The 22,316-nt window shown below is 37.4% G+C and overlaps 1 protein-coding gene across 4 annotated transcripts in view; it reads left to right on the plus strand.

The window, feature by feature from the left end:
- RBM6 (RNA binding motif protein 6) overlaps window positions 1-22,316 on the plus strand; it is a 98,107-nt gene that overhangs the window by 75,421 nt on the left and 370 nt on the right. For all 4 annotated transcript variants that reach the window (XM_074197987.1, XM_074197989.1, XM_074197988.1 and 1 more), the window contains 14 exons: window positions 2,013-2,087; window positions 3,160-3,220; window positions 3,748-4,032; window positions 5,129-5,289; window positions 7,269-7,366; window positions 8,921-8,963; window positions 9,120-9,201; window positions 11,501-11,586; window positions 16,236-16,388; window positions 16,657-16,746; window positions 18,121-18,381; window positions 20,178-20,252; window positions 20,402-20,499; window positions 21,328-21,457. In XM_074197987.1, the coding sequence (XP_074054088.1) occupies window positions 2,013-2,087; window positions 3,160-3,220; window positions 3,748-4,032; window positions 5,129-5,289; window positions 7,269-7,366; window positions 8,921-8,963; window positions 9,120-9,201; window positions 11,501-11,586; window positions 16,236-16,388; window positions 16,657-16,746; window positions 18,121-18,381; window positions 20,178-20,252; window positions 20,402-20,499; window positions 21,328-21,457 (1,698 nt within the window). The remainder of the gene's footprint in view (window positions 1-2,012; window positions 2,088-3,159; window positions 3,221-3,747; window positions 4,033-5,128; window positions 5,290-7,268; window positions 7,367-8,920; window positions 8,964-9,119; window positions 9,202-11,500; window positions 11,587-16,235; window positions 16,389-16,656; window positions 16,747-18,120; window positions 18,382-20,177; window positions 20,253-20,401; window positions 20,500-21,327; window positions 21,458-22,316) is intronic.

Genomic DNA, 22,316 nt, shown 5'->3' on the forward strand with positions numbered 1-22,316 from the left:
TGGGATGATGTTTATTTACTAGGCCTGGATTGAATATTTTTGAACGTTGTAAGAATGTATTTTTTTTAAAAAAAACCTTCTATAAATGTCAGACATCTGGTTTTCTGGTTATGAGCATGATTTATGAAAGTAGTACTTAGCTCTGTGGCTTTTCTGGTTTGAATACTAAATGTAGGATTAAAAACCTGTTTTTATTAAACTTTAGTCATTTCTTCTAATAGACTAAGTTCTAAAATTTCATCTTGGAATGGATAACAAAACATTGCTGTATTAAAAACATTTAAAAAAATGAACACAAGCCTTTAACTTGTCTCTCCTCAGTTCTAAAGGTTTTTAGTTCTCTGATCACCAAGTAGTATTTGAAAAATGATGAATATGATTGTCATGCCTGGCAAGATCCTATGTTTACCATTATTTACATTGACAAAGTGGGCAGAAGAGGTGTGCTCTGCCCCACTTTCTACTGTCAATGCCTTTAACTATGGAGCACAGTGACAGTTAACACAAGCATGAGTTTTGTGTGTTTGAGTCCTGGCTCTGGCCCTTTTACCTTCTTCCACCTAAGTGTCCACATCTCTAGAATAGATTACAATTCTTATATTATTTTCTAATAGATATTGGAAGAAAAGTATTTTTTAGCCCTTAAAACTCTATTGTAGTATGTTATTAATAATTAGTTACCTTGTAGAAAAGGAATCATGATGATTTTATGCCTGTAGGGATTTTTGTTTTCTCTGGTACTCCGAACTTTTCAAGCAGAATTAGGTTACTGATTCATTTTTTTAAAATGATCTTAAATTTTTTTCCCTTTCAGATCTCTGATTCTTTATTAATGTAAGGAATCTAGAGGAGTAATGGGTGGAAGGGAATGCATTTCTTTTGTTTTCATGCTATCTTCAGTTCATACTCTATTTTTGGTGTCGAACTGACTCCAGTTTGAGAAATGGGAAGAAAGACAATTTTTTTTTACAAATTTTACAATCAAAGCCAGAAAATGGAGCCCAATTGAATGGGCTTGTTATTTATAAATTAACACCTAAATTTAATGGAACACAGAGGTCTATTTATACTTGAGAATGCAAGTACCTAAGGAGTTATGGTTTAGAAGGGCAATTAATTGAAGCAGAAGCTGTTTTTGTGAGGAGATAGTTACTACTTTGTATCTCTTAGTATTTGTGGCTTATTGTTTTATTCTGGGGTGCCTGTTTTCTCCTGGCACAAAAAACCAAAACAAAACATTCTGACTTACCCAATGTCAGAGGTGAAGGAACTTTGTAATCAACAAACCTTTTGAGTCTTCCCTACTCATTGTAGCACCAACCTTAGGAAAAAACATTTCCTATTGATTTCTTTGTTGCTCTTAGGCCTTGGGGTGAGCTCACTCTGCCGGCTCCAAGCCAGAGTGATGCTACCATCAGATATCATTTTCTGTTCTAGGGTTGCTGCCCACTATAAAACTTTCATCTTAATTTCCTGTGGTTAGTAATGATCCTCTGTTTCCTTATGCTTATGCTTTACATTTCTAAGGAAATTTAATACCATTTCATTGCCTTTCTGATTGGAGGCCAGTTAGCCATGGAATGGAAGCTCCTGAACTCCTCAAGCCCCAGAAAGAAGACATAGCTTCTCATTCATGGCACTGGACCTCAGTTCAGCAAAGTGCACCCTTCTTTGGACTCATCAGGGCACTCTGAATGTCCTCAGTGAAAAGCAGGCTGCCCCAGTACAGCCTCGCAATGGAAAGATCCAGGGTTGAGAAGTTTGACTCTTCTCCAAGTTGCTGGAAGTAGTTTTTTCTTTCCCAAGCACCAGTCTACAAGGCCATGTAGGCCAAGGACTATAGTTTGATCAACTTACTCACTTTTTATCTGAACAAAGTTTCTTCTTTTATTAAATCCTTTACTTTGGTGACAGAAAGGGCTCTTTTGTCTCCCTTTCCTTTAAAAAAAAAAAAGACCTCAATTTTCTAAGGAGTTTATGTTGATGACTTACTTACCTATTTGTCTCAACAGGGAACTTTAAAGATCTGTGACAAAGAGGTGACATTAGAGTATTCACCCAGCCCGGATTTTTGGCACTGTAAACGGGTATGTGTTGAGAGACTTCTTCCCTTTTTCTTTGCCTAAGAATAAGATAACATAGACACTAGAGCCAGAAGGGGAAAAAAAAATGGAACTCTGCTTGGTTATGTTCACTACTGTGTTAAAAAATTATCTTCCAACTTACTTTTAATTTTTAGAAACTTTCTTGGTGTGGATCATTGGATTTTTGTCCATGTGATGAATGTTGCTCCTGAACCTGAGATTAGACTTAGGATCAGGAAACTAGCAATTTTTTTTGCAAGGCAATGAGATTAAGTATGGGGTCACATAGCTAGGTGACTATCCGAGGCCAGGTTTAAACTCAGGTCCTGCAGACTTCAGGGTTAGTGTTCTATCCACTGTGCCACCTGACTGCCCCTGCATTTTTTTATTCCTTAGGGATAAAATGAGTGATGTTGTAAAACATCTTTATGGAGACAGTTCAGTCCCTTTGATAGAAATAGAGAAAGGAAGCAAAGATCTCTATAGAAACTACTTATCTTAAATGTTCTCTTGCAGCACTTCTAGGATATCCCTAGAAATGTTCCCTAAATAACTACTTAGGCATAAGCTGTTTATATTCTTCACCTCCCCTTTGCCAAGTATATTTTTATCTTAACCCTATAAGAGTAATTGGTATATGTAAACTTTATCTCTATTTGGTTCTGGCTGATACTAATTGGAGTAATGTCTTAACTTATTCTGTATATCTTTATGTACCACTAAAGGCTGGTCACAGTTTTGGAGATACTGTATCCTATCCTATGTATTCATTGTCTTAACATTAATTTTAATGTTTATACTTTCTTAATACAGAAAATAATCCCTTTTAAATATATATGTAGACAGTTATCATCCTGTCCAAAACTAGAAGCAAATCTTAAGATTTCCTTCTGACAAAGAACTTAGTTTAAGATTAATGGGTTAGGCTTGTCTCTTCTGTGATATCAGCACAAGAATAACTGTGAAATATCTAATTTTATTCAGCTCTCTATATATTAACATTTAGCATGTGCAGAAAGGTCTTTGCATATTTTTATTAATAATTTTTGCTCATCTCTTCTCTTTTCCTTTGCAGTGTAAAGTTAGCACTGTTGGATATCGTTCATCTTGCTCATATTGCAAGTTCCCAAGAGAGGGTTGGTGTATTTTCATATTTTCATTCATATATCAAATCTTTTCTTTTGTAAATTCCGAAGCTTCTTAAGTTTGAGAGACTGGATATCCACAACTGTCTTCACTGAGTATACTGTTACACCTTTTGATTCATTAGTTTTTTTTTCTGGAATTGCAGCTTCCCAACAAAACCTCAAATGGCCTTCCATACAAAGTACAGTTATTGAAAATAACTATTTTAATGTGTTATAGTCTGAGTCAATGATTAATCCTGTTTTGGAGAGGCTACAGTAGCAAGGAGAGTAGACTAGAGTCATGATAAATGGATTAGAAATAAGAAAAAATTCTCCTTTGAAAGGTTGAGAGAGTTAATTGTGGTTGAATTATGTTGACTTTATTTTCTGAGCCATTAATGAATTTCAGAGCAGTATTCATGAAACAATATTAAAAATATTCAGATAGCAGTTAATATAAGCTGCCTGACAAGAATTCTAGCTCTTGTAATTTGGAACCAAATAGTAGAAATATCATTTGTATTTCCTTTTGACAGAGGTCAAGGGTCAGCAGGAATTAGCTCCGTATCCTGAGCCTCAGAAATCACCAGCACAGCCGGCAGTACCGCCAGAGAAGCAGCAGAGCCATCCTCAGGCACAGCCTGACAAAGAACCTGAGACAAAAAAGCGAGAAGAAGGGAGAGAAAGGCGCTTGGGCCAAGAGCAAAAGAGGGACTCAGAAAAGTATCCTTCTCGAAGGGAAGGCCCTGATGCCTCCAACCGAAGAGACAATGAGAAGGAGCAGCCTTCTGCAGAATCCCGCCAGGATGGGGAGAGCAAAAGTAAGATGCTAGGGGTTTCTTCTTTCTCATGAATTATATTAGGAACAGTATATTATTTCTGGAGCTGTGTTTATTCTAATAAAATTGTTAAAAATTACACTTTTATACATAGAATTTTTAAAGCAAAGTGGGATTTTTATATCATTACATCTGTCACATTCAAGGGAAAGGGATAGCCATTTATATAGCATTTACTATGTGCCAGGCACTGTGCTAAGTACCTTTTGCAAATAATCTCTTCTGATCCTCACAACAACCCTGTGAGGCAGTTGCTATTTTTATCCCCATTTGAAAAATGAGAAAACTGAGTCAGGTAAGCATTTGACTTGCAGGGTCACACGGCTATTAAGTGAATGAAGCTGGATCTGAACTTGGTTCTGTCTTCAGGACCCACACTCTGTCCACTGGGTCAACAGCTGCTTCCATATAATGCTTCAGTATGATCCTAGTTCGACTCATCACCTGTGCTACCATAAGTAATGATACTTAACATTCATTGACCCTCAAGGTTTCTGTTGGTAGACTTCAAGGGCTTCATGAATTTGTATTAGGGAAAAGTGACACCTTTATCTTCTCTAACCTTTGAATGAAATTTAACATTTCCTTTGATTATGAATGTAGGTAATAAACTATGATTCTGAAAAGGGAGGTTGGATATATGTGTTTTTCCAGATTGCCAAGAGTTCATATCTATCACTGGACTTTAGTTTCCTTAGCTATAATAGGAATGGGGTGGAGAACCAAGTAATTTCTGAGGACTTTTCTCATTCTTAAGCTTATGATTCTATGAATTTGCATTCTTCAAATGATTAGAGATTGAATCACATAAGAAAAGCAGCAGACATCATTTCAGATTTCTGATTTTGAATCTTAAAAGAAAGGGAAAAGGCCTGATCTCTGAGAGCATTATATGTGAGTAAATTCAGTGTTTCAGAATAGAAAGATACTTATCATACAGGTTAAAGAATCTATCCAAAGACTTGGCATTTGTAAGGAGCCGCCAAGGTATTCATTCCACTTTTGCAGATTCATTTTTGACTTTTTTCCTTCCTTGTTCCTTTTTTTTTTTTTTTTTGCCACCTTTTGGTCTTGCCAGCTATTATGCTTAAGCGAATTTATCGGTCAACTCCACCGGAAGTAATTGTGGAAGTGCTCGAGCCCTATGTCAGACTTTCTACTTCCAATGTCCGAATCATCAAGAATAGAACTGGCCCCATGGGCCATACCTATGGCTTCATTGACCTGGATTCTCACTCGGTGAGTTGCCCTTGTCTTAGATGTTGATATAGGCAGGAAGGTAGAAGGTGGAAGGTGGAAATCATTGAGGAAGCTTGAGGAGTTTGTCATTTGGGGTGTTGGAGGGCTGCATTTATCACACAGCTTCCTCTTTGTTCTGCTCATTGGGTTTTAAGTTTTATATGAGGAACTAATGCACTAGAATTTCCATGGGAGAGATTTCTTAATTTTTCTTTGTAGCAGTAATTTCAGAGTGCCTTATGTAGAAGGCAGTATGTATTTGATGTAGGAATGAATCAGTCAGCATTTTTTTTTTAATTTTAAGAAGTCACATAGATTTTTGAAAAACTTTGATTTTTCTTTTATAAATTTATTTTTTCCTAACTGTATATTCCCCTGATAAAGAGCAATCTAATATAGATTATACATGCATAATTATATTAAACTTATCTCCATATTAATCATGTTGTAAAAGAAGAATCAACAAAATGGAAAAAAAAACATGAGAAGGAAAAAACCCATAAAGTGTAAATCACATTTTAAAAATTGAAAATAGTAAGTTTCTGTATTCAGAGTCCATAGTTCTTCTATGAATGTGGATGTTATTTCCCATCTCAAGTTCTTTAGAATTGTTTTTGATCATTGTACTGCTGAGATGAGCAAGTTGATCATCACTTAATATTGCTGTTGATGTATTCAGTGTTCTTCTGGTCCTGCTCATTTCATTCATCTTCAGTTTATAGAAGTCTTTCCAGGCTATTCATGGGTGGGACAATAGTGCTCCATCAAATTCATATGCCATAATTTATTCAACCATTCCCAATTGATTGGAATCCCCACCATTTCCAGTTCTTTGTCACCAAAAAAAGAGCTGCTATAAATATTCTTGTACATGTGGATTTTTCCCCCTGTTTAATGATTTCTTTGAGATACAGGCCTAATAGTGGTATTGTTAGATGGAGGGTATGCAGTTTTATTGCCCTTTGGGCATAGTCCAAATTGCACTCCCAGAAAGGTTGGATCAGTTCACAACCCCACCAATAATGCATTAGTGTCTCAGTTGTTACTGTTTATTAAGGGTCTCTTAAATGCCAGTGCTAGGGATACAGATACTATTAAGAAAGAACAGTCCCTTTCTTCAAGTTGCTTACAGTCCAATGGGGGAACACCTCACACAAAAGGAAGCTGAAAGAGGTAAGAGATAAGGATGGGACATGATGGAAAAGTCCCAAAGTAGTATAGCCCAGGAGAGAAATGAGGAAATATTTGAGGGTGGGGATGAGGCGAGTCCAAGGTTGATGGGATCTTGAAGAATGATGAAATTTTTTCCAATAATAGATTTCCCAAAGTAATATAGCCAGGAAAGAATTGAAGGATGGAATTTCTGAATTATCTTCCTATTTCACCCTTGTTTTGATTTGTAGTTTTTGACAAGTAAACCAAACATTAATTTTCCCCATATGTAAGATGTCTCGCTTTATTTGGATAGTAAGAGGTGATAATGATTAGTATTGGTAACTTTTATTCTATAAGATAAAAGATAATTGTAAAACATTTGATACTTGATGGGCTATAGAAGGATAATGTTTTAGATTTTTTTTTTGTAGTACAATTGACATCAAAGATTTTTTATTTTTAAGGGTTTTTATTAGTATCTAATTGAAAAATTATAACAAAGATTCAGAATAAAATTATTATTTCTGTTGACTTAGCTGCTCTAGAATCACAAGAGTATTAAACTAGAATGATTAAGTGTCAACTGAAGAGAACAAAGCAGATACAATCAATCTCTGATATATATTACCAGGGTTGGAATTATAACCATTACTCTGACCTATACTCTTAGAAAGTTTAAGCCTTTTTTCCTTTTGAAATATAATTAAAAACCTAAGTTAAGAAACAATTAGCTAAATTTGTAGAATTTTAATGGTGAATATTGGGTTATGTTCCAGAATATCCATACCCTTTCTTTGGTTTACAGTCTCTCTCTTTTTTCCTAGGAAGCTGTTCGTGTAGTGAAGATTCTACAGAACCTGGATCCTCCATTCAGTATTGATGGGAAAATGGTGGCAGTGAATCTTGCCACAGGAAAACGAAGGTAATTTAGTTTGTGGAGCAAGCTTTCCCTAGTTCTGAACTGTGGATGATACTGCCTACCAGTATTCTCAATTTTCTTTTTCTTTTTTTTCTATAGAATTGGTAGCTTGTACTTTCCATTTAATTGTCTAGCATATTAGGGGATAGAATACCAGAGCATATTGTGTGTTTGTGGTTTTTACTTAACATACTACAGCATAATCCCCAACTGAGAATTATAGAGGGAAGAATCTTATTTTTCAACTGTCATGCTTTCACCTTAATTCTGGCTTACAGGGAATGTTAACTTCTTTTAACCTTGCAGAGGTGGGCAATCTCCATTTCATGCTCTCTCATCTGTAATGCTGTAGGAGATGGAATAGAAAATCCCAAAGATACTTGGATATCTCACATGACAGCTTACGTTCCTAACTCCCTTTATCTATTTGGTTCCACCATCATGAACCTTCTATTTTGGATTCCTTTTCGCTCTGATCACCTGAGGAAAGGGCAGTTAATTATTCCTTTCCTGCCATCTCTGAAAAAATGGAGCCCTTCTTCAGATTTTCAGAGTTTTAAAAATTTGGTTTTTTAAAATTGTTGGTAACTATAAGATAATAGACATACACCTAAAATAAGAAATAAGAGGAAAACATAAAAGCATACTTTGATGGAAAGTAAATAGAACTGCACCTAACCTTTCTTTGCTTCTTTTACTTACCCATCTTTTGTTTGTTTCTTGTATGTTCAATTAGCACCGCCCCTGACCTCTGACTATTTTGTTGGTTTCTGGGGATAGTGCCTTCCTTTCTTTCACACTACATTTTGGTAGAGCAGTGGGGAGTATAGACTCTATTAGATTCAGAGCTTCCACAAAGGATTTCTTGCTTTACATCTTTGAGAGAAATTATTTCCAACAACCAGTTCTTTTCTAATATCATTAAAAAAAAGTTAAATCTCTAATGTAGGGATGTGAGATCAGAAGTTATTATAACATGTTCTATGGCTCAGCTATGATTCCATACTTCCCTAAGTCATCTATTGGACATCCATTCAACAAGATGACATCTGGTTGGGCAGCTACAACGCTGGCCTTGGAGTCAGGAGTACAGGAGTTCGAATCTGGCCCCCAAACACTTGACACTTAACTAGCTGTCTGACCTTGGGCAAGTCACTTAACCCTGACTGCCTTGCATCCAGGGCCATCTCTGGTTATCCAGTTTCATATCTACCGGATCCAGGTGGCTTTGGAGGAGAAAGTGAGAGAGGTGAGTTAGCACAGTACCTCCTCACTCAAATCCAGTTCATGTATGTGTTGTGATATTACTTCCCTGATGTCATGGTCTTCTTTGAGAACAAAGAATAAACATCAATATCATCAGATCTGGTTCGCGTCTAGGTCTATTTTCCCACTTGCAAAGTGGGAAGAAGAGAATTAATTGTATATTGAAGTGGTGTGAGTAGACATGTAAGTACTGAAAAACTGCAGAACCTACTATATTTTTGTGATAATTATAGTGTAAAAATTGTAGATAATGTATATTAATTTGGGTGTATTTTGTTTCTTATTTTGTAGAGATGATCCTGGGGATCACTCTGACAATATGCACTATAATCAGGTAGGCGGTTATTTTATTAAGAACCTCAGACTTTTCAGTCTCAAATAACTGAGAAAGTGACCTTGAATTCTTCTAATACAGCTAAAAGTGGAAGAAAGGTAATAATTGCCAAGTGGTTTGCTTTTTAGTTCTAAGACTTAAACTTCTTTCTTTCAGGGTAAAAAATATTTCCGGGAAAGGAAGGGAGGCAACAGAAACTCAGACTGGTCTTCAGATTCAAACCGACATGGGCAGCAATGTAAGAGGAATAACCTTTAATTTCTCTTCTTTCTTTCTGATTTGATCTGCTTAGCATCATCCTGTACTAACACATAGTTGATTGTAGAGGACTTCCCCTAAACTTTAGTCTTAAAACTTTAGTCTTTAGCTTCTATAGAATATGCTACCACCTCCAGATAGAGTGTAGATTGAGACTTTAGACTTTTGGCTGTGGCCAGTCTAGAAATTTGTTTTGCTTTTGACTCTTTATGTTTGCATAAGGCTTTCATGGGAAGGTGGGCAGAAGGAAGAAGGAGGGAGGGAGTTGGTAGAGAATTTGATGCTTAAAAAAGTAAAAAATGAATTAAAAAGAAAAGGTTATAGAGATTTAGAATCAGATCCTGGGACTGGTTCTTACTCTGTGTCAGATGAGTTTGGATGAGTTTTTTCACTTCACTAAACTTTAATTTTGTGGGCAACTAGGTGGCACAGTGGATAGAGCACTGGCCCTGGAGTCAGGAGTACCTGAGTTCAAATCTGGCCTCAGACACTTAATAATTACCTAACTGTGTGGCTTTGGGCAAGCCACTTAACCCCATTGCCTTGCAAAAGCTAAACTTTAATTTGCCTCTCTATAAAATGAGAGCATTGGACTAGCTTATCTGTAATATGCCTCTGAAAAAGGAAATGGTGTGGTATTGGGGGTTTGCCTCCTAAGATACTATGAAACCCCACCATGGCCCTCAGAACTCCTTAAGGATCCCAAGCAATCTTTTTCCCCAAACACATACTTCACAGTTTTGGGGTACTTCTCAGTGGAAAGAAATACCATCTGGTATGATTTTTCTGTGTTGTAGATGTTTGTTGAATATTCATTACTTTCTGTTTCTCCCAACGTAAGCTTATTTTGAATTAAGATTTTTTTTCATTCTTCATGCTTACATCTTCTGCTCACAATGCTTGGCACATATTAAGTTGTTTATTAAATGCTTGTTGATACTATAAAATGCTATAAATATTGATTCATGGTCCATCCATCCTACTTTAATCCAGTCCCAAAACCTCATTGATAATTGGGGAGATATGGATCAGAATGACTGCCATTCTTTGGGCAGCTAGGTGTCACAGTAGATAGAGCACTGGCCTTGGAGTCAGAAGGATAGGAGTTTTGATTCCAGCCTCAGAGATTTAACACTTAATAGTTGTGTTATCTTGGGCAAGTCATTTAACCCTGATTGCCTTGAATTCGTATTTGGTGATTTGGATCCAGGCAGCTCTGGAAGAGAAAGTGAAGCTGGTAATTTAGCATAGCCACCCCTCACTGAAATCCATTTCATGTGCTTATCATGGCATTACCTCCCTGATGGTCATGTTCTTCTTTGAGTGAAGGACACCCCCCCCAAAAAAAAATCAGACCTCCTGTTGGGCGGGAGATATGGAAGTTTATGTTCTAATCTTGAATATACACAAAGCTGAGCATTCTTTTAAGATTTATTTAATTAAATGCCCTCTTTTGACTGCTGATGAAAGGATTACCCTCTAAGTGCTACCTAAGCATGATGCTTAGTGCTAAGGCTATAAATACAAAAAAAAAAAATCTTCAAACCTTCAGAGAGCTTACATAGAAAGGAAGCTGAAAAAAGTGGAGAGAGTTAGGGAACCAGGTTGTTGTTCCAGAGATGAAAAAATGGGATGTTTTGAACTGATCTCCCTCCTTAGAGATTTTAGAGTTCCTGGCTCTGTCCTTTAATCAGAATGGCACAAGGTAGTGATGAAGTTTTCCTAGTAATTTCTGAGAGAAGTGGTGGAAAAGTTTGTCTCTTTGCTAGCCTGGCAAAGGAAAAAGTACACATTGTGATTTTTTTTTTCTTAGATTTTTTTTTTCTGATCAGTATTTGTGCTGCTTTGTTTTCTAGATCTGTTTAGAAGCATTGTAGTGGGGAGTGGGGGAGCTTGCCTTACTTCTTCCTGTTCTTTCTCTATCCTAATTTCTCTCTGGTCATTCTATTCTACAAATCTATACTGTTATCTAAACCATCTCCTCCCATCTTATTCACAAGGATATTATGAGAAATTTTATCATATACTTTAATAAAATCCAGATAAAACATGTATTACTTGTCTAGAGGCTCTATCAGAATAGGAATTTAATGTTATGATTTGTTTTTTTAAGAAGTTTTTATTCATATTTTCTATTTCTTTCATAATATACCATTTTTCCTTCCCACTTCCACCTAAATTGTGACAGGAATAAAATCTACAGTCTAGTTCCTTTTATGTTTGTATTTGTGACTATACTATGCATATGAGAAAAATTAATGTTGACTTTTTCTTTTTAGCTTCATCTGACTGCTACATATATGATTCTGTCACTGGTTACTATTATGATCCCTTAGCTGGAACATATTATGATCCCAAAACACAGGTGAGTTCTTAATTTTGTTTTGACTGCTTTATTCTTTTGTTGAATGTGCATATTCATATGTAATAAAAACTTCTAAAACCAGGAGGCCTAACTTCTGCTGCTACCTTTGCTACTTTCTAGTTATATGACCTTGACCAAGTTAAAAAACAAAACAAAAACCAAAACATTTATAAAATGATGCCTTTTCTCTTAATATTGCTATTAATATTAAATAGAGTGGATATAAAAAACTTGGCAACATTAAACAGTTTATAAAGTTCATGGTTGTTGTTTTTTTTTTTTTTTGCAAGGCAATGGGGTTAAAGTGGATTGCTCAAAGCCACACAGCTAGGTAATTATTAAGTGTCTGAGGTCAGATTTGAACTCGGGTACTCCTGACTCCAGGGCGGGTGCTACCTAGCTACCCCCAAGTTCATGTTTTTAAGAAAAAAACATTTTTCATATTTTCATAATTGATTTCACAGATTTATTTATTTCTAAAGGTTTGTGTTAATTTCTGAATATTCATATCTGTTCATCAAGAACATCAAGTTTGAGGATCAAGTGGAGGCAGTATTGCTTAGTGGAAAACCATTTAGAGTTAGAAGATCTAAATTTCAGTCTCAGTTTTTGTCCCTTTAAGTTATTCATGGAATTGAATTCTATGGTTCTATTGGGTTTCTCTTGAAAATGAAAGGGTTAAACTGCATGGTAGGTCCCTTCTAATTCTAAATCTTAAAATTTTATGATTCAAGTTGGCAATAACTAGTAATCCTAAATCGTAGACTACTTCTCTAATCATTTGACTTCTCATTTTGTCCAGCCTGCTTTGAAGTTTCAGGGCTTGTGTTGGATTTTATTTTATTATAATCAGAGGTATTTTTCCTAACCTAAGCCACTGATGTTAGATTAAACATTGTTGGAGGTGCTAGAAAAACTCTAGATTTAAAAAAAATTATTAATTTATTAAGTGCCTAATATGTGGAGCACATTCTGTCAGGTTCTAGGGAAAAGATTAGTTAAGTCATGGTCCCTGTCTTCAGGAAGCTGAGATGCCAGTCTGGATGGGATCAAAGGATCATGGAGGCCATCAAGACTACATTTTGCAAATAAAGAATTAAGGCTGGGTGAATTCAGACCAACTTCCAGTAGTTACAAACCCAGTATGTATCGGGGCAGGACTTAAACCTAAATATGCCCAATTTTGAGCCTGGCTTTTGATTCTCTATACCATGTCTCAAAATGAGAAAACCAAGGCTAAGAGGAGGTAAGGTGACTCAGACTCCCAGTCATACTCTCAGATTGTTTGCCCTGTGAGGTCTTGAGGGGCAAGGTTAGTTACTAGTCAGGAAGGATCATGGAAGATTCCCTAGGATTTGATATTTGACTTGGGCTTTAAAAGTGTATTAAAGACATTTCAAGCCCAGCCACAGTATGAACAAAGATACAAGAGCATCAAAAGCCAGTATATGTTTGAAGGCAGAGATGTATCTTGTGTGTCTTGAAAGGAGATGATAGGAGATGAGTTTAGACAAGAAAGGTGAAATATGGTTTAATACCTTGAGTATTGGGGAGTTTTAATATTATTCAGCAGGTAATGATGTTGAAGCCAAAGAGGGCTACTAGATTTCAAGTAGGCATATGACATGGATGCTTGTGGAAAGTCACTTTGGCTGATAGACTGAAATTGGGAGAGTTTTAAGGTAATGAGAATTAGTAGGAGACAGTTGTGATGATTTGGATCTTGTCCTTTGTTATCTAAGAAGACCAAAATGACATCACTATGTTTGAGCCAAATTACAGTGTGTCCTACTATGGCTGATCAGATCAATATAAGCTCAGAATGCTCTACCACAGGGCACAAATAGTCCATGTGAACACCTGGGTGGGTACTCTAAATTTATGGATGGCACTTTTCCTTTGAGCTATATCAATTCTACCTTCCTCATACAGTGTAGCTCCATCTCTGATGAGGGCATGCCATCCTGGGTGGTCCTGTGCCTGTGTCTCCCATGCTGTACAATCAATTCTAAAGTTCTTCAATGAGACCTTCAAGGTGTTTTGGTATCATTTCTTCTGACCCCCTTATGAGCACTTGCCCTTTGTGAGTTCTCCAAAAGTAGTTTTTTTTACCTAGCTTTTATCTGACATTCTAACAGCGGGCCCAGCCTATTGTAGTTGCACTCTCTGTAGTAATGTTGGAATGCTAGGCAGTTTAGCTCGAGAAAGAACCTCAGGGTCTGGTATCTTCTGCCAGGTGAGCTTCAGGATATTTGAGACATTCTGTTGTGATAGTCCAGGCAAGAAAGAACTGAACAGCACCTCAACTAAAGAAGGCCTGTGTGTTAGTAGTAATAAAGGAGTAAAGGTGAGAGCTGTGGAAATAGAAAGGGAATGATCTGGTGACTGATGAGCTATGTGACCTGAAGAAGAATGAGCAGTCAAGTATAGAGGGAAGCTGATGAAGCTGGAAGACTAGAGGTGGTAGTGCCATGGGCAGAGCTGGGAACAACTAGTAGAATGACAAATTCAGTGAGAAAGATGACAGTCCTTTTATGGACATGTTGAGTTTGAAATTTAGTCAGCAGCTGGTCATGTGGACCTGAGCTCAGGAAAGGGAGTAGGTTTCAGTAGATCTGTGAGATATCTGCCTGGAGAGAGTAATGAAATCTACAGGGATTATTGAGGGAAGAGGCCCCCATCTTTGTAGTCATCCAGATTCCCAGTCATGTCATTGCCTCATAGAGCCCATCATTTTCCTTGTCTTGTCATTTCAACCTTTACAATAGTGTTGTTGTGAAGACCAATGAGATCATATTGTAAAACATTCAGAGCAGAGTCTGCTACACAGTAGGCACTTAATATTTTTCTCCTTCCTTCTGCATTTTTTGCTTCTGTCCCTCTTTCCTTTACTCATGTGGTCACCTTATGCTCTTCAGTCTGACCCCAAACGTACCTTTCCCACAATTGATAGTCCGTTCAAACTAGTCATATTTTTAGAGCACTGGCCTTGGAGTCAGGAGGATGGGAGTTCAAATGTGACCACAGACATTTGACTCTTACTAGCTGTGTGACCTTGGGCAAGTCACTTAGCCCTGGATACGAGGCAATCAGATTTATCTCCAGTTTTCCTCATATCTGGCCACTGGATCCAGATGGCTGTGGAGGAGAAAGTGAGGCTGGTGATTTAGTACACCATCCCCCTCATGCAAATTTGGTTCATGTGCTTGTTATACCATCACCCCCCCCCCCCCCCCCCCCCATGTTGTGGTCTTCAAAAAATTGAAGGACAAACATTGTTATTGTTCCTCATATGGCAATACTAATCACTTTATCTTCTATGCCACCATGCCTTTGCACTAGGTATATCCCCTGAGACCCTGAGCAGTTGATTTATCCAAAAATATAGGTAGCAATAAATGTTCATGGATTGTATAGCTATTAATGGTTATTGGTAAAAGATTCACAGGTAGTGGGAATAAATGAGATCATGGAAGCAAGTAGAGGAATAAGGCTCAGAAACTACCAGGAATATCTCTTTATATGACAAGAAAGAAGAAGATGATGGTCCTCAGATTTGAGCAATTGAAAAGAGAGGCTGAAACCATCTTAGGTTGATTGACTTTAATTTCAGGGAAACAGGAATCCACTAGGGAAGGGTAGAGGAGAAAGGAGGCTTAGGTAGCAAGGACTTAGATGTTATATACTACAAATTTGTAGTGGGTGAACCTGGTTTGATTTCACAGTGATCTTTTCCTCCTCTTTGATAGCTCTGGAGAAAGAGCAGAGAAATTGTACAGTGGAAACAATCCTGGAATAAGGGTCCAAAGGTCCAGAAGCAAAGAAAGTTAAAGACAAAGTTGGGTATGGAATTAAATATCAGAGTGGGACAGTGAGAGAGAAAAAGAATTGGTTAAGGAACCAAAAGATTTTAAGGGTAAAGATTAAATTTTAGTGTGATAGTGGGAGAAGTTAAGGGTAGCTGATTGTATTTAGAGAGTGGAATTTAGTAGTTCCAAACCTTGGAGGAAAGATTTTAAGGTCTGAAATGTTGTATGTTGATTTGTGACTGAGGTTGAGGTGCTGTTCAGTTCTTTCTTGCCTAGACTTTCCCAATAGAGTATCTTAAATATCCTGAACCTCTTTAGAGCTGAAGTTAAGGAATAGAGAATTAAGTTTGGTAGAAAATTTGTTAGCATGAGTATGGAAATCCCTGAGGATCGTGACTGGGGATGGTGTCAAGAGAACGAGTCTAATAAATTCATTGAAAAAATTTAGAAAAATGACCTGAAAAGGTCTATTGATGAGAGGAACCAGTATGAAGAACCAACATCAAGAATGGTTGTTTCTTTTTTCTTATGACCTGAAACATAAAAAAGAACATTTCAATATATGCAGAATAGAGATTATATATGAAACGGATTTATTTTTTTTAAAAGTACGTATTAAATTTTGAATGAGTGACAAAAGTATGCTACTCATGTGTTCTCTGGAATTTCTTTGTTCTCTTCTGTGTTTTCTTGTTTCTTTAGTGTGCTTTTCATCATCTTTCTTTTTCATCACTAACGCTATTTACCAACTTCCCTTCATCAAGATTGAAACATTCCCTTGTTACAAATATTCTCAAAAGAAACATATCATTCCAGAATTCTTTCTCAATAATCCTTTAGCAAGAAGTCTATGTACCACAAGATCCTGGGTCACCTGGGGCAGAGAGCAAAGGGAAGAAACACAATAGTCAAGGAAAACCAAATGAAAAGAAAGATGCTTCCAAGAGGGATAGCAGGGAGAAAAAAGACAGAGCTCGAACTACACCCACAAAGGTAAGAAAGAAATCTTTACATTCCAGTGACTGAGTAGTTTATTAACTTACTGATTTTTCATATTTCCCACTTTGTAAATTGCAGATTATTTCATTGAATTGCCTTGAGATAAGAGATATGAACAGGACTTGAAACAGCAAAATTCTGTTTACTAAATAGTCCAAGTCATATTCTCTTTATCTTTTATAACCTGCTTTGTTTCTGTTTCTTAGTGGCTTCTCTAGGTGACAACTTCATTCTAGGTGTCACATTGTTTATTTGATTTCAGGAAGTCTCCAGTGAAGGGAAGGCTCCTGCAGAAGATGTCTTTAAGAAACCACTACCCCCCACAGTGAAAAAGGAAGAGAGCCCACCACCAGTAAGGTTTCTTAAGAGGATTGAAGGGGAATGGAGATAGCCATATATCTGTTTAAGGGAGAATGATTATACTTGTTACAAACAAGAATTTTGTTCTTTCTTTTTTTCCTATTGGGAAAGGGAGGAGAAAGTGAAAAATAAACTGAAAAAAATTTAATTAGTCAAGAGAAGGACATTCGTTAGCTATAATAGTCCCTCCTGTAAGTTTTTTTAAAATAAATATTGAATTTGTTTTTTAATTGTAAACAATAGTTTCTACCTATCATTTTTCTGTAAGGTTTATAACTTTTCCCCCTACTCCCCAACCCCCCCCCCCCCAGGCAGTCTGATAGTCTTTACATTGTTTCCATGCTATACATTGATCAAAATTGAATGTGTTGAGGGAAAAATCATATCCTTGAGGAAAAAAATAAAATATTAGAGATAGCAATATTACATAGTACATAAGACAACTTTAAAAAAATGGAGGTAGTAGTCTTTGGTCTTTGTTTAAACTCCACAGTTCTTTCTCTGGATACGGATGGTATTCTCCATGTCAGATACTCTAAAATTGTCTCTGATTGTTGCACTGATGGAATGACCAAGTCCATGAAGGTTGATCATCACCCCATTTTGCTGTTAGGTGTATAGTGTTATTCTGGTTCTGCTCATCTCGCTCAACATCAGTTCATATAAGTCTTTCCAGGCTTCTGAATTCCCATCCCTCCTGGTTTCTAATAGAACAATAGTGTTCCATAACATACATAAACCATGATTTGTTCAACCATTCCCCAATTGATGGACATTCCCTTGATTTCCAATTCTTTGCCACCACAAACAGAGCTGCTATAAATATTTTTGTACAAGTGATGTTTTTACCCTTTTTCATGATCTCTTCATGGTATAGACATAGTAGTGGTATTGTTGGATCAAAGGATATGTACATTTTTATTGCCCTTTGTATGTAATTCCAGATTGCTCTCCAGAAAGGTTGGATGAGTTCACAGCTCCACCAACAATGCATTAGTGTCCCAGATTTCCCACATCCCTTCCAACATTGAACATTGTCCTTCTTCATCCTGTGATTTGTGATGCCATTTTCTTTACTTATTTTCCTTATCAAAGACCAGTCAAAACAAGGAGTAGGATAAAATGTAGGCATCCGTGTGCTGTGCGTCAAAACAGTGAGGAGGGGGCAGAAACTGCCTCATTTTGTCTAGAATTTAACTTTAGTTGGCTTGCTAAATTACTTTTCATTTTTGCTTTTAAGTCTTGAGAACTTCAGGTTTTCTAGTGTTAATGAGAAGGAATAGGGGGATACTGAGAGGGATAAAATGAAAAAAATGACCCCAATGAACAAACAAAAGTTTGAATCAGATGCTTTCCTGTCTTGCAGCCCAAGGTGGTAAATCCTTTGATTGGCCTTTTGGGAGAGTATGGAGGGGACAGTGACTATGAAGAAGAGGAAGAAGAAGAGAAAGCCCCCCCTCCCCAAACTCGCCCTGCACAACCCCCCCAGAGAGAAGAATTGTCCAAAAAGGAAAATGAGGAAGATAAGCTCACTGACTGGAACAAGCTGGCCTGTCTGCTCTGCAGAAGGCAGTTTCCCAATAAGGAAGTGCTGCTCAAGCACCAGCAGCTCTCTGATCTTCACAAGGTGGGGGGGGGGGGGGAAGGGAGGGAACCACTGGAATTTGAAGGTTGTCAAGCAAGAAAACGAAAAGCTGCTCAGGATCTAAACCCAGTATATGGGCACCTAGGCTGTGCAGTGGATATAATACTGGACTTCTGTGCTTTGATCCTGGGCAGGCACTTAAACTAGCTATGTGATTCATGGCAAACCACCAGTATCTTCATCCATAAAATGGGGTTGATGATAGTAAAAACTTTGGTGTGGGTTGTGAGGATCAAATAAGATAACAAATAAAAGTGCTTCAGAAAATTACAGAACTATTTAAATGGATTATGGTGGTGATGAAGATGATGGTGGTGATGTCAAAATCCCCTAGTTTTTTCATCTATGGCTTTGCTCCAGTTTTCCTCAGCTTCTCTTTTATAGTTTACAGTTATTGCTCTCACTCTTCTGTGACCCATTTTGGTTTTCTTGGCAAAGATCCTGGGCTAGTTCCCCCATTTCCTTCTCCAGTTCATTTGACTGATAAGACTGAGGCAGAGAGGGTTTAGACTTGCCCTGGGTCACCCAACTACTAAATGTCTTCCTGATTCTAAACCCAGCCAGGGGCTCTATCCTTCAATGAAATCAAAATTCTCTTCATGGGCAACTTAACTGAGAATGTCCTTTCTATGCAGTTAAAGTAGAAGAATAATATGAAGTAGCATGATTATCAGACTCTGTCAGAATTCTAGGATAGGGTTCCAAAGACCAATTCTCAGCATTTTGTTGTATTTTTAAAAGTTTGAGACTTGTTTCTAGTCCTAGCTTGATGAGTGCATGTATGAAGGAAGTGAGGATTCCTAAGAGCTTCCTATGTTCCGGAACTTGTACTACAAATTGACGAGGGGTGAGGGGTTTCAGGGGAATTCTTGGGGTACAGATATGACAGTTCTATTTCTGCTTCAGGGCTCTTGCATCCTAATAGGAGCTGACCAGTAGACATAGAGAAGGTGATTAGAGCCATGGGGCATGATCCGGCCTCTGACCAGGCCGGGGTGCCATAGTGAGATCACTGTATTGTCTAGGTTCTGGATCTGGAGCAGTAGAGTGGGGAAGATTTAGTTCTGTCACTTATTAGCCAAGTCAGGTAACGATTCATTTACCTATCTTTGAACTGGAAGAGTTAATCTAATCAGTCAGCTAAACTTCAGCACCTACAGTTTGTCAGGCACTCTACTAAGCTCCGGGGATTACAAAGAGAGGCAAAAGAAGTTTCTGCCCTCAAGGTGCTTAGAGTTCAATAAAGTAACTGTGGGTCACACATAGCTTTTATCTGGGGTAGAATTCAGGACTCTATACTCTGTACCACCAATCTGAATTTGATTCCATGGCACTAGCAGGGCAGTGATGTTCCCTAAACCTGAAATGCAGAATCATGGCAGCTCTCAATGCTGGAGCAGAAACCTAGCTTCTAGAGTGAAGCATTTGCATGGGGAGGGTGAGGGGCCAGCCTGCATACTGAGTTTAGAGCTAGGCTAGTTTATTTCTGAGCTCTCTTCCAGGTCTGCCAGAGAGATTCTTGATCTTGTGTCTCCCTTCATCTACTCATATAGGGGAGGGGAAATTGAGACCTAGTCTTAACAGTAAACCATACACGGAGTGACATACGTCAGGCTAGTTCAGATCTTTTACTCCTGAGAAGAGCAAACAGGTTTTCAAACTTCTGATTTCTTTAGAGAGAGGGCCTTAAAGTAGAAGGAGCAGCAAATATTAATTGCTAGTAGCCAAAGGGCTTTTTACCAGAAAGTTCTTTTTATTCAAAATTCTTATTTTCACAGCAAAACTTGGAGATCCATAGGAAAATAAAGCAGTCTGAGCAGGAGCTGGCATATCTGGAGAGGAGAGAGCGAGAAGTATGTTTATGGACCTTTCCTATTGATTTTTTTTCTACTATTTATTAATTCACCCCTCCCAGGGGTAAAATTAAAGAGTTTTCTCTTCCTTTCTTCAGATTGCCTGGAAAAGTAGAACATTTTATGTTTTATCTTTTGATTTCTAACAGGGAAGATACAGAGAAAAAGGAAGTGACCGTAAAGAGAAGCTTCATTTTTCAGATTCCCCAGATAGAAAACGAATGAAATATTCCAGAGAAACTGACAGGTGAGTCAACATCCTTTCACTTGGTTTGTGGCTCCTCGGGCCTTTGAAACAGAATTCTGGCCTATCATGGGCCTTAGTCATATTACTACTTTATGAAGAGACACAGGACATGTCAAAGTCTCTTTTTCTACCCTGAATATAAAACATCACTAGCCCTTAACATTTAACTATCACCAAATAAAGTGTTGATAAGAATGTCTGTATATCCTAGGGATCTGAAGCCAAGATGGCAGGAAAGGCATTGTTAAATTGTAGATCAGGCACTGAATTTAACTGATTTTGAGGATTAAGATTTTTTTTTTTTTACTATGGCCTTCTAGAAAGCATTTAACTTTTCTAGGCCTAAAATTTCTTTCCTCCTTTATAGAGTCAGTAGTTTGAAGCATCAAGACTCCCTGCCAGCTATGAATCTTATGATATTTTGATGTGTCTATTCTATAAGTAAATAACCTGAGTCAAAAGGCAATAGATTTTCACTATCACCAAATGGATCTTTTAGCAGACTAGGGGGAAAAAGTATTCCAATTATTAGGCCAGTACTGATGCTTCCTTTTTGGTTGACACACTTTTTTTTGGCAAAGGGTGCACAGTTCTGTGGGAATAAGAAATAGCTACCAAGATTTTAAATTCTGAGCTGAATTTTCAAAAGATAGAAGGGCATGTGAAAGAGAGAGGACACTAGTAATTTCACAAGATCAGTGAGACTGATCTTGAGATTTGATTTTTTTTTCTCTCAATATGGAGCTTAATGTCTTCTGTAATGCTTCAGTCCTTGTTATGACATTCTTTAACAAAGGCAAATCTTAAGTACAATTGATTCTTTTGCAGTGATCGTAAATCTTCAAATAAAGTAGGTATTGACAGCAACAACAAAGGAGGCTATGTATTGCAGTCCCCCAGTTGGAAGAAGGGAGCAGGTCTGGGATATGGTCAACCAGGCCTGGCCTCAGCAGAAGAGGTAAAATAATTATCTTGTTTATCCATAGTTCTCTTTAAAACCTCTGTAGTCTTCTGTGATCAAATGTTTTTGACTCTGCTTCTTCTAAAAATGACATAGGAAGTGAATGAAGAGAGAATTGTCCGATTTGTTTTAGGGAACAGTATTTCCGAGAATATGATCTGATTTAGAGCTGGAACAGAAGGGAGAGATAGGACCAAGGTGGGGAACTAGTGGATAGAGCACCCCCTGGAGTCAGAAGGACCTCAGACTCTTAATAATTACCTAGCTCTGTGACCTTGGACAATTCACTTAACTCCATTAGCAAAAAAAAAAAAAAAAAGAGGGGGTGGGGGGAACCAAGGATGACAGGGAAATAAGGGACCCCTCAGTGATGAAGGGAAAGGAGTGTGAACTAAATGTTGTTCTGATTGAAATGGTGGAGGATGGCTGGGCATGAAGGGAAGGAAGGGTGGGGATGAGAACTGGGAAGTTACCTCAAGAACGATTGTGTCAGGACACTTTAACTTTTTTTTTTAACTCTGAAAGCCATCAAATGTGAATTTCCATACACAAAGTAGCACAGAGTAAAAAAAGATTTTTGTACATAAAACTGCAAATCTACTTCATCCAGCTTGCTTTTTCTTTTAAAAATTATGTATAATATATGACTTTCAATGCTATATACTTGTACAAGACAGTTCTGATGACTAAAATTTGGGAATGATACCATATTTCATCCACAAGCTGACATTGTGGCTTACATACAAGGTTGTTTTGATGAGTTGAGGAAATTAGATTTTCTATGGATGGTGAGACTTGTTCTTTTGAAATTTAGACTCTTATCTAGCGTTTTTTGGGGGGGAATATTTCTTGGTAT

This window comes from Macrotis lagotis, chromosome 8, assembly GCF_037893015.1.
Source record: "Macrotis lagotis isolate mMagLag1 chromosome 8, bilby.v1.9.chrom.fasta, whole genome shotgun sequence".
Classification (NCBI taxonomy): domain Eukaryota; kingdom Metazoa; phylum Chordata; class Mammalia; order Peramelemorphia; family Peramelidae; genus Macrotis; species Macrotis lagotis.